The 14,305-nt window shown below is 49.7% G+C and overlaps 1 protein-coding gene across 1 annotated transcript; it reads left to right on the forward strand.

Annotated features, from left to right (window-relative positions):
- Positions 1 to 2,260: 2,260 nt before the first annotated feature.
- LOC118718499 (protein lifeguard 4-like) lies at positions 2,261 to 3,055 on the forward strand. Its single transcript, XM_036437352.2, is given in 2 exon segments — positions 2,261 to 2,428; positions 2,431 to 3,055. Coding segments are annotated over 2 exon segments (711 nt in total). The 5' UTR covers positions 2,261 to 2,340; the 3' UTR covers positions 3,054 to 3,055.
- The last annotated feature ends 11,250 nt before the right edge of the window (positions 3,056 to 14,305 follow it).

The raw sequence follows: 14,305 nt of genomic DNA on the forward strand, positions 1-14,305 counted from the left end.
GAAAGTCCTCTAACTTTGAGGTCGCTGTTTGTACAAGTGGCCTTTGTCCCAGGCTGTAAATTATTAAAACCAGTAAGTAATGAGTTCTCAGGTCTGTGAGCACGCTGGGTCCTCCGGCGGGTTAGGGTGTCGGGGCAGGTGGTGCTGTAATTGTACATTTATAGTGACTGCCGGCCGGGTCCCCAGGCAAACTACAGACCACCTTCCTGCCTCACCCCACGAAGTTCAAGTTGGAGAATCTCAGTGGGGGGCAGAATTCCTGTTTTAGGAACTTTTCAAATGCCCATCCAGTTACTCTCTGTATAATTCACTTTGATTTTTGTCTCCAAGTTCTTACTTTGCCTGAGACCAAAAATGTAGTCTAGTCATTCGTTAGTAAAAATAAACCCAGTTATTTGATTTTGAAATTTAATTGTATTCAGGGTCTCCTCCTCCCTGCCTGCCCCTCCCTCTGCTTCCCCCACCCCCCACCCCATTTTGCCATCCCTTTTCCTGGGCTGGATTTCTGCCTTTCAGCGGCTGTGCAGCTGCCACAGCGGGAGGCTGAGAAGGCCTGGCCCCTCCGGGCCTTGACTTGTTCCGGGCTCACTGGGCCTTACTTTCTCTATAATTCATCTATCAGAGCTCTCCAAGGCTGAGATGTGTGTTCTAGTGTCATCCTGGAAGGAGTGTGTCTGGGGAGGAGAGAAGTCCCACTTTTGGCTATAGTGTAGTCTTATTTGAATTTCCTGTTTCCATCTGAATGACTATTTTAATAATCATTACAACGCAAGGAATCTTACACTGAGTTACTTGGTTGTATTGCTTATGTTTTGTTAGTGATTGGAAATGGCGATGTTATACGAAGGAGGGACCACAAAGGACAGGGCTGCGTTGTTTCAGGGAGCCACTCCAAGCAGGCAGGACATTGCACCCTTGTACCAGCCTGTCCTGGGGGCAGATCACCACCAGCCTGGTCATGAATTCTTGGGGTGAGACAGGTGGCCTGGGCCCCATTGGCCGGTGCCCTGCTGGAGGCACCCTGTGCCCTTGCCCTCAGTGGCTGGCCTCGCTGCTGAGAGGCAGGAGGAGAATGTGGAAAGGCTGCAGATCTCCCGCTGTTGGTGCTGGGTTTCCTATGCCTCCCAGTTCATACAAGTTGCCTTCCAGGGGCATTTTGCATATTCAGGCGGGGGATGGTTTAAGTCTATAGCAGGTAATGAACAATGAGAAAATCATCTCAAGACCTGCCTATGGCACTAACAGAAAATGCACATCTTTTTTAAAATTCCTCACCCAAGGATATGTTGTTATTGGTTTTGAGAGAGAGAGGAAGGAAGGAAAAAGACAGACAGAAACATTGATGTGAGAAACATCGATAGGTTGCCTCCTGCACGGGCCCCCACCAGAGATGGAACCCACAACCTACTAGGTATGTGCCCTGCCTGGACTAGAACCTGCAACCGCTTGGTGTATCAACTGAGCCACAGGCCAGGGCAGCAATGTACATCTTCTATTGTATTTTGAGTTTTATTTTAAACCAGTGATTCGGTTTTATTCTTGGTGGCTTTCTAAATCAGGTCCGAATGCTCCAGCCTTAAACTTACCATGTACTCTTATTCCCGCCCCCAACCCCAATTTATCCCAAAGTACGTATGTTATTGGACAACGTGTCTGTTCCAGCTTTCTTTTCTTGGAGCACAGCTCTGGGGCCTCTGTGTTGATATAGTTTTCTCTCCATTGGAATGAATAGGTTCTGGGCTGGGGACCCAGCAACAAGCCAGTATTGGTGCTGTGGTGGGTGGGGCACAGCCTGTGAGCATTTTTAAAGAGAAGGGAATCAGGTCTTTGTGTTACTCTGAGGCTGGTTTAATACTCTTTCCTCCAATGTCAGGACAAAGTGTTCCCTCCATTTTCAAAAGCAGTCTCTTCCCTTGCACCCCACCCAGCACCCCTCTTGTCCCCTCCTCAGGGACCTTCCGTGGTCATTGATTCCATCTTCCTCAACTTCAATCGTGTACCAGTTTTTCCCCTTGACATTTAAGCATGAAGTAGACTCTTTGAACACATTTCCTTTACATTTAGGATACTCTGTAGTCCCTGATGTGTCCACCATTCATTAAACCCTCCGATCAGCAAATACCTTTAAAAACATATATTTTTAATTGATTTTTTTACAGAGAGGAAGGGAGATGGATAGAGAGCTAGAAACATCAATGAAAGAGAAACATCAGGGATTGGCCAAGGGCGCTGGCGGAGGCGGTCGGGCCCGTCGGGCGGCTGCGGAGCGGGAAGTGGCTGACGGCCGTTAAGGTCCGGGTGTTGTACGTCGTTCCGCGGGAGCCGGGTTCCATCGCCGCCATGGCCGACTCCGACCCCCGCTACCCCCGCTCCTCCATCGAGGACGACTTCAACTATGGCAGCTGCGTGGCCTCCGCCAGCGTGCACGTCCCATGGCCTTTCTAAGAAAAGTCTATACCATCCTTTCTCTGCAAGTTCTCTTAACTACAGTGACATCTGCACTTTTTTTATACTTTGAGTCTTTACGGACATTTGTACATGAAAGTCCTGCCTTAATTTTGGTGTTTGCCATTGGATCTTTGGGTTCGATTTTTGCATTGATTTTAAACAGACATAAGCATCCTCTTAACCTGTACCTGCTTTTTGGATTTACACTGTTGGAAGCTCTATCTGTTGCCTGTGTTGTTACTTTCTATGATGTGTATATTATTCTCCAAGCTTTTGTACTGACTACTGCAGTATTTCTTGGTTTGACTATGTATACTCTACAATCTAAGAGAGATTTCAGCAAATTTGGAGCAGGACTGTTTGCTGTTTTATGGATTTTGTGCTTGTCAGGAATCTTGAGGTTATTTTTTTATAGTGAGACAGTGGAATTGGTTATGGCTGCTGTAGGAGCCCTTCTTTTCTGTGGATTCATCATCTATGACACACATTCACTGATGCATAGGCTATTACCTGAGGAGTATGTATTAGCTGCCATCAATCTCTACTTGGATATCATCAATCTATTCTTGCACCTGTTGCGACTTTTGGAAGCAGCTAAAAAGTGACTGAAAACAAGATATGTAAAATGATTAATAAAGTTTGACGCAATTAAAAAAAAAGAAAAAAAGAAAGAAAGAGAAACATCAATCAGCTGCCTCCTGTGCACTTCCCACTGGGGGTGTGCCTGCAACCAAGGTACATGTCCTTGATCAGAATCGAATCTGGGACCCTTCTGTCTACAGGCTGACACTCTATCCACCATGCCAAACCGGTTAGGGCTGCAAATACCGGTATCTTTTAAAACACTGTTAGTTTTAAAACCCCTTAGTGCTTTGAGATGAGTAATATAATCTTTACCCTAAAGAGGCTGACAGCCTGGGAGAAGAGCCTTAGATTTGAATCTGACCTCTGTGGCACCTGCCTTCACCTCCATGCTCTTTCCTTTCCTCTTCTACCTAAAAAGTGAGCATTGTGGCTCAAAATCACTGTGATTCTGTGCCTTATAAGCAAATAATGTGTTGATAGTATTTAGTAAGGGACTCTAAGGGAAAACTATGATTACTATAGAAATTCAGTAAAAGGTAAGACCATCTTTTGCTGTGTCATCAAGTGGAAAAGGTGGGAATTTTGATTGAGTCCAAACACGACAGCAGTATAGACATAAGTGGAGCTTGGAGACCAGAGGCCACAAGTGCACACGACCGGCAGAGTGGTGCACCTGAGGCAGGAACAGGTGTGATACCCAAGGCAAGTGGGGAGAGACGTGGGGCCCAGGGGCACAACATTGGAGACCGATGGCTGCAGGAGGCCAGCTGTTAGGGGGGCGCTGGGAAAGATTTAACGAAGACGCCAGAGGAGATTTAGAGAGTGACGGGGGAAATTGCCCCATCTTCCTCAGGGAGGGGTAGTAAACGCACTGCAGTGCTGGTCAGATGCCCTGGCACTGAGTCAGGTCCCTGGAGCAGGAGAGGAAGGCAGTGTGCATGGAGTTAAACAGTGAGTTCTGAGGAAAGAGCGAGAGAGGAGGCCACTCTGACGGGGGGAGGGGGGCGCGAAATGGGCCGAGGGGCCTGAGAGCTGGCACCGAACAGTTCCGCTTGGAGGATGGGAAGGTCATGTCTGCTTCTGTCGGAGCCGCTCCCCTGCCAGACACGCCACTGCTGGTCCTTTCACTGAAAATAGGTTTACAAAGCCCACCGACCATCCACGAAGCTGGGACTCTCCACAGGCAGCTGGCGGGAAGCAAGGGCTCTCGCTGCTGCTGGGTCCCTACTGGACTTCCTGCATTTAACATCCTAATCCTGACAGCTTTCCCTGTAATGTGGGGACTTGTAGGCAGCTGACTGTGTAGAGTAGGGGTGTCGAACTCAATCAGAGAAGGGGCCAAAATCTAAAATCCAGCCTAAATCGCGGGCCGAATGGTTTACTGAACAGTCATAAACTGTCATTGTGATGGAAACGCAGCGGAGTGCAGTGATGACAGCGCGGTGCGGGCCACATTGCAAGGCCTGGCGGGACGGATTTGGCCCGCGGGCCTTGTGTTTGACACATGTGGTGTAGAGTGTAGGAACAGCCAGCTTCCAAGTTCGAGCCTGAGAACGTCCCTTCCTGTCTAAGCCACTATAGCCTTGATTTAGGTGGTATTGTGTTGTATTCCTTACCTCCCCTCTATAAATCTAATACAGATGGAAATGAGGAAAGGCCATGACCCCTGGACTCAGGTGGTTGCTGTCTCGTCTCAAACACTGAAAAGTTGCAGGTTCAATACTCGTCAGAGCACATGCTTAGGTTGTGGGTTTACTCCCAGTTGGGGCTTGGGAGGCAACCAATCAATGCTTCTCTCTTTCTCTCTCTCCCTTCCTCTTTCTCTAATATCAATAAACATATTCTCTGGTGAGGATTTAAAAGAAAAAGTCAGGTATTTTTAAAAAAGAAAAGAAGAGGAAAGTAGAGTGTGGGGGCCTGAGGCGGGGAGGGCCAGACATGGCGGGGATCTCCCTTTCCCGAGTCCCACACGGAAAGAGAGATGAATGAATCAGTTCTAAGTGGAGGCGGCCAGGGATTGAGAAATAATAGAAAGAAAGAGAGAAGACGCAGAAATAGATTTAAAGCTGGGAGCTGGGTGGGCCGCCATTTTCTCTGATGGAGAGGCAGGAAGACGATACTACCCCTCCCAGCGCATTTATTTTATACCCTCAATACCAGGAAGTTATCACCAACTTATTTGCATTCTTAAGTAGGTCCTAGCATGCCTGGATTTACATATCTAGTCCCACCCCTGCCCACACCTGGGCTAATGTGAAGGCCAAGCTGATTACACTTTCTGCCATCTTGGGGAAATGTGTATCCTAGACGCGGCTCTGCCAATCGTCTCGGTTGCAGCTGGCAACAATTAAAAGAAATGCCCATGTGCCTTCCCAGGTGGCCCTCTATAGTAGAGTTTATTCTAAAAGTTGTCCTTTGTTTCAAAAGCTTTAACTAGTAACCATAGCCTTTATTAACTTATCACATGCCTGGGATATTATTATCTCTTCTAGAGGCCTGGTGCACGAAAATTTGTGTACTTGTGTGTAGGGGGCTCCCTTAGCACAGCCTGCACCCTCTCCCAGTCTGGGAGCCTCAGGGGATGTTCACTCTGTGGGAAGTGACTGGTGGGCTGATAGGGGAATGGTGCTGGTGAGTGGTCCCCCGCCCCCCACCACCTCACTGCCACTGGTCACCATTGCCCCACAATTGCTGTCCCCTCCCTCTGCCTGCTGGCACTTGCCTTGGCTGGCCTGGTGCTGCCCACTCACAAGTCCTGCCCACTCACCGACCTATCGTTATGCCGTTCAGTCCATTTGCAGGAATTTACTAGGCTTTTATTACATAGGATAGTTTCCATTTCTCCCAACATACAGTCGAAGAAATGGAAAACTGAACAGTCAGTAAATTGTCCAGAAAAATACTAATAAGTGGTGTAGGCAGCATTTCAATACAAGTGTTCTGTTTCTACTGCTCATGGCCTGACCCTTTCCTCGGAGTCTAAGCCACGTTCAGCCTTGGCTACTGCAGACGGAAGAAATTCAATGGGGGTCAAAGGACAGACATTTATCCATCCAGTGGGGTTTGGCTTTAAGTAACAGAAGCCCTCCTGCATTCACTGACCCAATGAAAGGGCAACTTGCTGAAGAATGTGCTGTATTTGTTGTTGTTAATTCTCATCCAGGGATATTTTTCTATTGATTTTTAGTGAGAGTGAAAGAGAGAAGGAAAGTTGGAGAGAAACAATGATGTGAGAGAAACACAGCAACTGGTTGTCTCCTGCACCAACCCTGACCTGTAACCGAGGTACGTGCCCTTGACCAGAACCAAACCTGTAACCCTTCAGTTCACAGGCTGATGCTCTATCACCGGGCCACACCAGCTAGGGCCAGAATGTGCCGTATTTTAAGGAAGAGCTGAGCAGGCAAGGGCAGCTCCATTCCCAGCTGTCTTTCTTTGCTCCAATGATGCTGCTTTTCTCCTGGATTCCTGTTTTATTGACTTTTGGTTCAGTCTCGAGAGAAAGGTGTGTCCAGTAGAGACTGGCATCCAGGGAGTCAGAGGTCTGCCCTTGGTTCTGTTACTGCCAAGGCCCAGGGCACATTGCGTTCCCATCGCCATGACATTTAATTCCGTGTCAGGTCATTCTCACAGATGGCGAAGCGGGAAGACAGGCGACACGGGACACTGAGAAGACTCTCCCGGAAAGCCGTTGTCCGTGATGGAATCCTGACTCCTTTTCCTCTGTGCACTCACTGCTGCACAGGGCCGCCGCCCGGGAGTGCTTTCCCAGCTCTTCATACTGGCGGGCAGGAGGCCGTTAGCGGACAGCCTTGCTGGCCAGGAAGAGATCCCACTCTCTCCCCAGAAGCGCAGTTTTGCTGAGAGCTGAAGGAGAGTAAAGACCACCAGGCAACTAGGAAAGCGAATGGGCCCTCTGGCCGTGCCGTGAGGACCAGCGAGGCCAGGGGACAGCAGACTGTCACGTGACACACTCTCACAACGTGCGGTGCCCGTTCATAGGGACCCGCACCCAGGCCCTACTGCAGCTCGGATGTGACGGTTCCGGTCCTGCCCAGCCCCTGCTGAAGTGGCCGTGTCTGTCTCTGCTCAGCGCAGAGCCAAGAGGAGGCTGCAGACAGGCACCGGACCCACGGGGTCATTCCATCCTCGTGCTTTTCTTCAGTAACTTTACCATCTGGGGGAGTGAGGACATGCCCCCTTTCTTCATTCAGCACCGAGATCAGGAAGGAGGGGGAGACGGCTGTGCACCAGGGCGGGTGCTGGGCATCGTGTGCGCATGTGTGTGGGGTGGCCGGGAGGGTGCTGCCAGCACTGGCTACGCAGTTCACTTTCCAAAATACTCACCTGAGGATGTTTCTATTTATTTATTTATTATTATTATTATTATTATTATTATTATTATTATTTGTGAGAGGAAGGGTGGGGGGGAGACATTGAGTTGATGTTCCACTTACTGCTGCACAGTTGGTTAAAACATCATTCCAATACTACCCAGCCAGGATGGGTGAGTTATTTTTAAATTTCCTTTATTCCCCCTTCCCCACCCCCTTATTTCAGTTTTAGCTGGATTCTGGAAGAAAAGGCTTAAAAATACGTTTCTTTGGTCTGCTGTCTTAACCTAGATATCTAACTTTCAATTCATTTAAGAACTAAAGTTTGGCTGGCATGGCTCAGTGATTGAGCATCAACCTATGAACCAGGAGGTCATGGTTTGATTCCCAGTCAGGGTACATGCCTGGGTTTCAGGCTTGGGGGAGGGGGCATGCAGGAGGCAGCCGATCGATGTTTTGTTTTGTTTTTTAATCGATGTTTCTATCTTTCTCCCTGCCTCTCTCTAAAATCAATAAAAATATATTTTTTTAAAAAAGAACTGAAAATACGTGTTGCAAAGATTTTTATTTTTACTTTTTGGAAGGGCCACCCAGATTTGAAGATGAAAAAAAAAAAAAAAATTGAACTCAGTCAAGAAATCTGAATTGATAAGACTAACTACTCCTAATACATTTTAAAAGAAAAGTGCTGAAAGTTTGTTATATAAATCTTTGTCTCAACAATGTAAATTGTTTTTGAAACCAAAACAGGCTGTCCTGATGGATCATGGTTTAGGCCAGTATTTCTCCCCTTTCAGCGGTGGGCCCTGCCAGGTTAAATTTGGTGTCAGCCATTTACATGTGCTACACAAGGCACAAAACCTTCCAAGATGTCCTGTAGATTTTGTTTTCATTTTCTGTAACCCTCACTGGAGGATGTTTTTCCCATTGATATTAGAGAGAGTGGAAGGGAGGGAGGAGGGAGAGAGAGGAGAGAGAGAAACATTCATGTGAGAGAGCCACACCCACATGAGCCCCAACCTGGGAGGGAACCTGAAATCCAGGTACGCCCCAAGACCCTGCAGTTAGCCGGCCAATGCTCTAACCTAGGGGTGTCGAACTCAATCAGAGAAGGGGCCAAAATCTAAAATCCAGCCTAAATCGCGGGCCGAATGGTTTACTGAACAGTCATAAACTGTCATTGTGATGGAAACGCAGCGGAGTGCAGTGATGACAGCGCGGTGCGGGCCACATTGCAAGGCCTGGCGGGACGGATTTGGCCCGAGGGCCTTGTGTTTGACACATGTGCTCTAACCACTGAGCCGCTGGCCAGGGCAGCTGTCCTATTGTTTTATCAGCCTTCAGTCCCATTTAGGTTAACTGCTTATTCAAGATGTCTCTCCGAGTTAAAGTCTTATGGAGGGTGACTTGCCTTGTGGCAAGCTAGACAATTCTTCATCCCATGGAACTGAGGAGCTGGTAGGCCTGGCGGAGAGCCTAGCTGCTGTCTCTTTCTCCCTGCTAATCCCACCTGCTTTATTCAGGTGACAAGCAAATCACTCCCAGCTTCAAGGGATGGACTAGGGCTGATCTCAGCCAGGCCCTATAATCTGTGCTCCTGGCCTGGGCGTGGCTTAGGGGCTTCTGCCAAAGGAAAGGCAGGAAGGGTCGATGCAGAGTTTATAAACAAGATTGTTCTCCCGGACTCAGAGCCAGAGCCAGAGCAAGGTCGCCATCCCTTCCTTTCCCGGACTTGCCCTGTAAGCCATGCGGTTTGAAGTCGCACTGGCCGCCTTGTCCTGAGGTGGGAGCCGGGAGGCCCGTGGAGAACAGAGAATCCTCAAACGATGAAGCTGGAAACTGGAGCCAGCCTGGGGGAACCAGTCTGGACTTCTCCTACGCCTTCAGCTGGATGGCTTTGACTTAAGCACTTTGACCCAGTCATTCTACTTTGAGCCCAAACTTTTTAACTGGCAAAAGTGATCAAATGCGGGTGCTTAGTGGTCCCTAGTGAAGAAGAGAAGCTGATTGCTTGATTTAAACCCATTTCATCAACTATGCACTGGGGTTAACACCTGCTGTTTTTAAAAATGAGACTTGAACTAGATATTACATTAAATGAGATAAATTGTTTTTCTCAGCTCCTCACACAAGATAGATAATATTTCAATAGTTATCATTATTCAAAATTAGTTAAGACTTCTATCTTATTTAACAAATGTAATAGTCATGATTTGGCCTAGTGAGACTATTAAAATTGGAGGCAGGTACAGCTAAATATATATATTTATAAATATATATACTTCATGTCTACTATGTGGCACATGGTAAATGCTCCATAAAAACCTGTGAAACAAGTGAGCATAGGTGTGCAACCATTTTTGTCTCATGGGTAAATGAGGAATAAACGAGTGCGTGTCAGTGGGCACTATGACTGTTGGTTTCTCTGGCTGTTAGGAGGAGTGGGTATGATATCCGAATAAATCCTGTGAGAAACGTAATAGCTGTCGTTCCCCTGGAGGACTTAGGACAGTCTGATAAGTGGCAAAATCTGAAATGTCCCCCATGGAACATCGCGTCATACACTGCTGCTAGCAGCCCATTGCCTCATGGGATGGCCCTGGAGCATTGTGGGAAGTTTCCCTGAATTGCATTAAGAGCAGATTTTGCCTCTCAGCCTACTTGGGATTTTATTTGAGAATCTCACAGGGTAATGCAGCGTCAAACTCACTTTCTGTAATGCACTTAGCTCGTGCCGCAAACAGCCCTCATTAAGCAGACGGGCAGCCAGCGCCGGGGAACAGGGTGTTCCTCCAGCTCTCCCCCGCAGCTGGGAGTGCTCTGCTCCACCTGAATTCCTCAGCCCGGCCTAATCTGATCACAGAGGAATTTTAAACAGAAACGCCGTGCAGAAACCGGCAGATAATGTTTGCTTTGCTCACAGGAAACACGCATTGTGTGCCTCACTGAGAAACACTCTGGTTCCCACGCTTCCTGACGTCACACGGACTCCGGGCCGCTGTCCGCCTGGCTTTTCCGAAGGCTGGTGGCAAGCTCTGCAGAAACCACCCTGAGCCAGCCAGAGCTCACAGAATCCAAGTTATAAAGGAAATGGCTTAAATGGCTAAATTTGTGTAAAATCCTCTTGAAAGACATTGGTGATTTATGTCTAAATATTTTATGAGCCTAAAGGCTGGATAGGAGAGATATGGTTTTGACAATCGAAAGACCTCAAAGAATTCATGCTGTTGCTTCTCTTCTGGATATGGGCACATGTCTGTGGATGGGGCCAAGGCTTCCTTCTCTGTGTTGGAACTGAAACGGCCTCGCTGAGTCCCCCGGCCCCATCAGGGAGGCACAGCCGTGGCTGACAGGACCAAGTGGTCCCAGGATCCACGGAGGGGACAGGCAGCGGATGCAGGAGAACCTGACTGTTGAGGACGCCTTCCGCTGCAGCCCCTCAGAGCTCAGACTGCAGGTGAGAGGATGTTCAGCCAGCGTTTCTGGATTAGGGGACACAGACAGGCTGAGAACACAGTGTTCACTGTCCAGGCAGAAGTGGAGCCCGGCCAGCAGGCCCACAGATGGACAAGAATGGTCAGCATCCGTCCTTGTGGGGTGGCTGTGCGGCTCAGGGAGGCTAAGCACACACGGTGAAGCCGGGTAGGGCTCCACGCCGTGGGAGGGTCTGTGCAGGGGACAGCTCCCAGCGGCAGTTGTTTAGGTGACTTAGACACTCCTCTGGCTCAGGCACCTAGACGTGAGCCTTCAACATCCGTCTCAGATGTTCCTACATCCCTGCTGTTTGTTGTTATAACAAGGTAGAGTGGATGAAAGAATTTCAGACATCTTAAGAGAGAATTACCTGCATTTCACAGGTGCCCTTAAGACGCACTAGAACATGTTTAGTGCAGTCGGAAACAGTACTGCTGGCTGTTGGAATCCGAGCTCATCGCCACACAGCATGTCCTGCCTGAGATTCTGAGATTGTGCTGAGGTTACCGGGCTCGGTAGGCCTGGAAACACCACTGCCCCCTGCACTGCTTCTTGCCAGTTCTCTGGTGCGTCCCTTCCTCGTTCCCCCCAAGGACTGGCCGAGTCTGCTTGAGAAAAGTGGAGGGTGTTGAAGCACGTGGCCAAGCTATGTGCTATGTCAAGTTCTAAGGGTAGGTACATTTCAGAACCCAGAAAGGCAGGAAGGAAAGAAACCTCCGAAGGTGCGTGGTGGCAGAGGGAGGTCTGAAGCCGCTGGAGGCTCAGCCCTGGGGGAGCTGCCCACCAGGTGGCTCAGTGGGCACCATCCCGTGCGCAGGAAGGACGTGGTTTCAGGTCCCGGGTGGCATGGACCCAAGGATTTACAAAGAGAAGAATGTAAATAGCGCAAGACACAGGTGAAGGCATTTCTGGCCCCTGACTCAGTAACAGGACATTTTTAAAAATACATATATTTTATTGATTTTTTACAGAGAGGAAGGAAAAGGGATAGAAAGCCAGAAACATTGATGAGTGAGAAACATCGACCACCTGCCTCTTGCACACCCTGCACTGGGGGTGTGCCTGCAACCAATGTACATGCCCTTGACTGGAATCGAACCTGGGACCTCTCAGTCTGCAGACCAACTCTATCCATTGAGCCAAACCTGTTTTGGCAGGACATTTTCCTGAGACCCACATAAAGGGGACATTTTGGGGATTCATTGCTGTGCATTTATCTTGGGAATGACTGTTTCCCCCAGCTTGTTTTCTTAGTGGTGAAGATGATTTCCAAACACTTGCATTTTTATTTTTTTCAACAGATTTTTTTTAAATTGATTTTTAGAGAGAGAGAAAAGAAGAGGAAGAGAGAAACTTCCATCTGCTGCCTCCTGCTCAGCCCCTACTGGGGATGGAGCCCTCAACCCAGCCATGTGCCCTGTCTGGGAGTCCAACCGGCAACCTTTGGTGCACAGGGTGATGCTCAACCAATGAGCCAAAGGATCAGGGATGCTTGCGTTTCTTTCTCCTTTCTTTCTCTTTCTTTCTTTCTTTCTTTCTTTCTTTCTTTCTTTCTTTCTTTCTTTCTTTCTTTCTTTCTTTCTTTCTTCCTTCCTTCCTTCCTTCCTTCCTTCCTTCCTTCCTTCCTTCCTTCTTTCTTCTTTCTTTCTTTCTTTCTTCTTTCTTTCTTTCTTTCTTTCTTTCTTTCTTTCTTCTTTCTTTCTCCTTCCTTCCTTCCTTCCTTCCTTCCTTCCTTCCTTCCTTCCTTCCTTCCTTCCCTCCCTCCCTCCCTCCCTCCTTCCTTACTTCCTTCCTTCTTTCTTTCTTTCTTTTGTTTTGTTTTGTCAATCCTCACCCAAGGATATTTTTCCATTGATTTTTAGAGAGAGTGGATGGGAGCGGGAGAGACAGAGAGAAAGAAACGTCGATGTGAGAGACACATTAATTGGTTACCTCCCACATGCACCCCAACCAGGGCCGGGGGTCTAGCCTGCAACCCAGGTACATGCCCTTGACTGGAATCAAACCTGAGACCCTTCCGTCTGCAGGCTGATGCTCTATCCACGGAGCCAAACCGGCTATGGTGCTTGCATTCCTTTAAAAGTTCTCCCTCTGATGGCGAAGATGAAATGTCAGCTTGGCCCCAAGTTTTATGTGGGTTGGTCCAGCCTCACAGAAGCAAACCTTTCCAGCTGAGGTTGCTGAGGGCAGGCGGTGGGCAGGATGGAGGTGGCGGAGCCCTGCCCTCCTGCTTCTCCCAGGATGCCCCTCTCTTCCCACCCCAGTGGCCATGCAGCTTCCTTCCCTCAGGGCCTCAGGCTCCCCGGGACTCTCCTAGCTTGGTCTCTATCCTCCTGAATTCCAGCCCCCGGATGTGTCCCCTCAGACCAGCTCACCTGGGACACAGAACAAGGGCAGCGAGCCCTCCTGATGCAGAGGTTGTGGCCAGGGTGGGGGTCACAGGGGTGGAGGACAGTAGGACCCGGGACACGGGCGGGCAAGCAGGAACAGGCTCACTGTCGGGGACTCTCAGGGTGAGGGTCTTTTTGTCTCTGCAGCCTTTCTCCTGGCTCCTCTCAGAAGTAACTGCACTCGTTAGCCAGGGAAGGACAGAAACCCAGCTGGACTTCGCGAAGGGGTGTGCTTCCTCAGGGCCTCGCAGCTGCTCCCTTCCCCGCCCCACCCTCCTGCTGCCCAACCAGCCTCCACCCATCCTGCCACTTCCCCAGAGCAGAACCCTTCACTGACAAGGGCCTCTCCATTCACCTTCGAGTTGCACAACAGGAACTCCGGAACTAGCCTCTCTCCAGACTCACCTTTGTCACCTTCTTCAGATGTCACAGCTGCAGCCGTGGGGACCGAGCCAGCCTGGCCTCCTCCGGCCTGCAGGGTGGCACGGGGAGGCTGTGCTTGCTGCCTATGGGTGGGCGAGCTCTCCCAGCACAGAAAGCTCCTGTGGCCATAATTGGCAGGACCTACCTCGCCTTCCTCTGGGAAGTGGCCCTGCTATGGGGCGAGTGTGGAGTGACCCTCCCTAGAGCTTCAGGCCCCTGCTCAGGCGCCAGCCGGTCGGCCCTGCTGCCATTGAAGCCACTGCCCATTCGCTGTGTGTCCCTCTGAGGGAGGCCTCCCGCCTTCCCCCGGCACGCTGCAGGCACTTACTGAGGTGTGGGAACTATTCACTGATTGAAAAGGAAACACAGGGAGACCATGATCGCTGTGCAGCTACAGGAGTCTGGAGGTTGAGGACAAGCCCCCATAGGAGTACGTGCAGTGGGGCTGGCTCAGTCACCCGACTCCCACGTGACCATCCAAGGGCAGACATGGAAACTGCATTGAGAGGAGCAGAAACCGAGACTCTCACAGAGTCAGCTGCCCAGAGTTCCCAGCCGGGCTGGAGCCCACCAGCCCTGTGATTCCTGGACTCGCCCTGACTTCCGCCCTCTCATTGCCTGGCACCTTCCCTCCTTGGGGTTTTTGAGCAG

Source organism: Pipistrellus kuhlii, unplaced genomic scaffold (assembly GCF_014108245.1).
Source record: "Pipistrellus kuhlii isolate mPipKuh1 unplaced genomic scaffold, mPipKuh1.p scaffold_m20_p_14, whole genome shotgun sequence".
Taxonomy (NCBI): Eukaryota; Metazoa; Chordata; class Mammalia; order Chiroptera; family Vespertilionidae; genus Pipistrellus; species Pipistrellus kuhlii.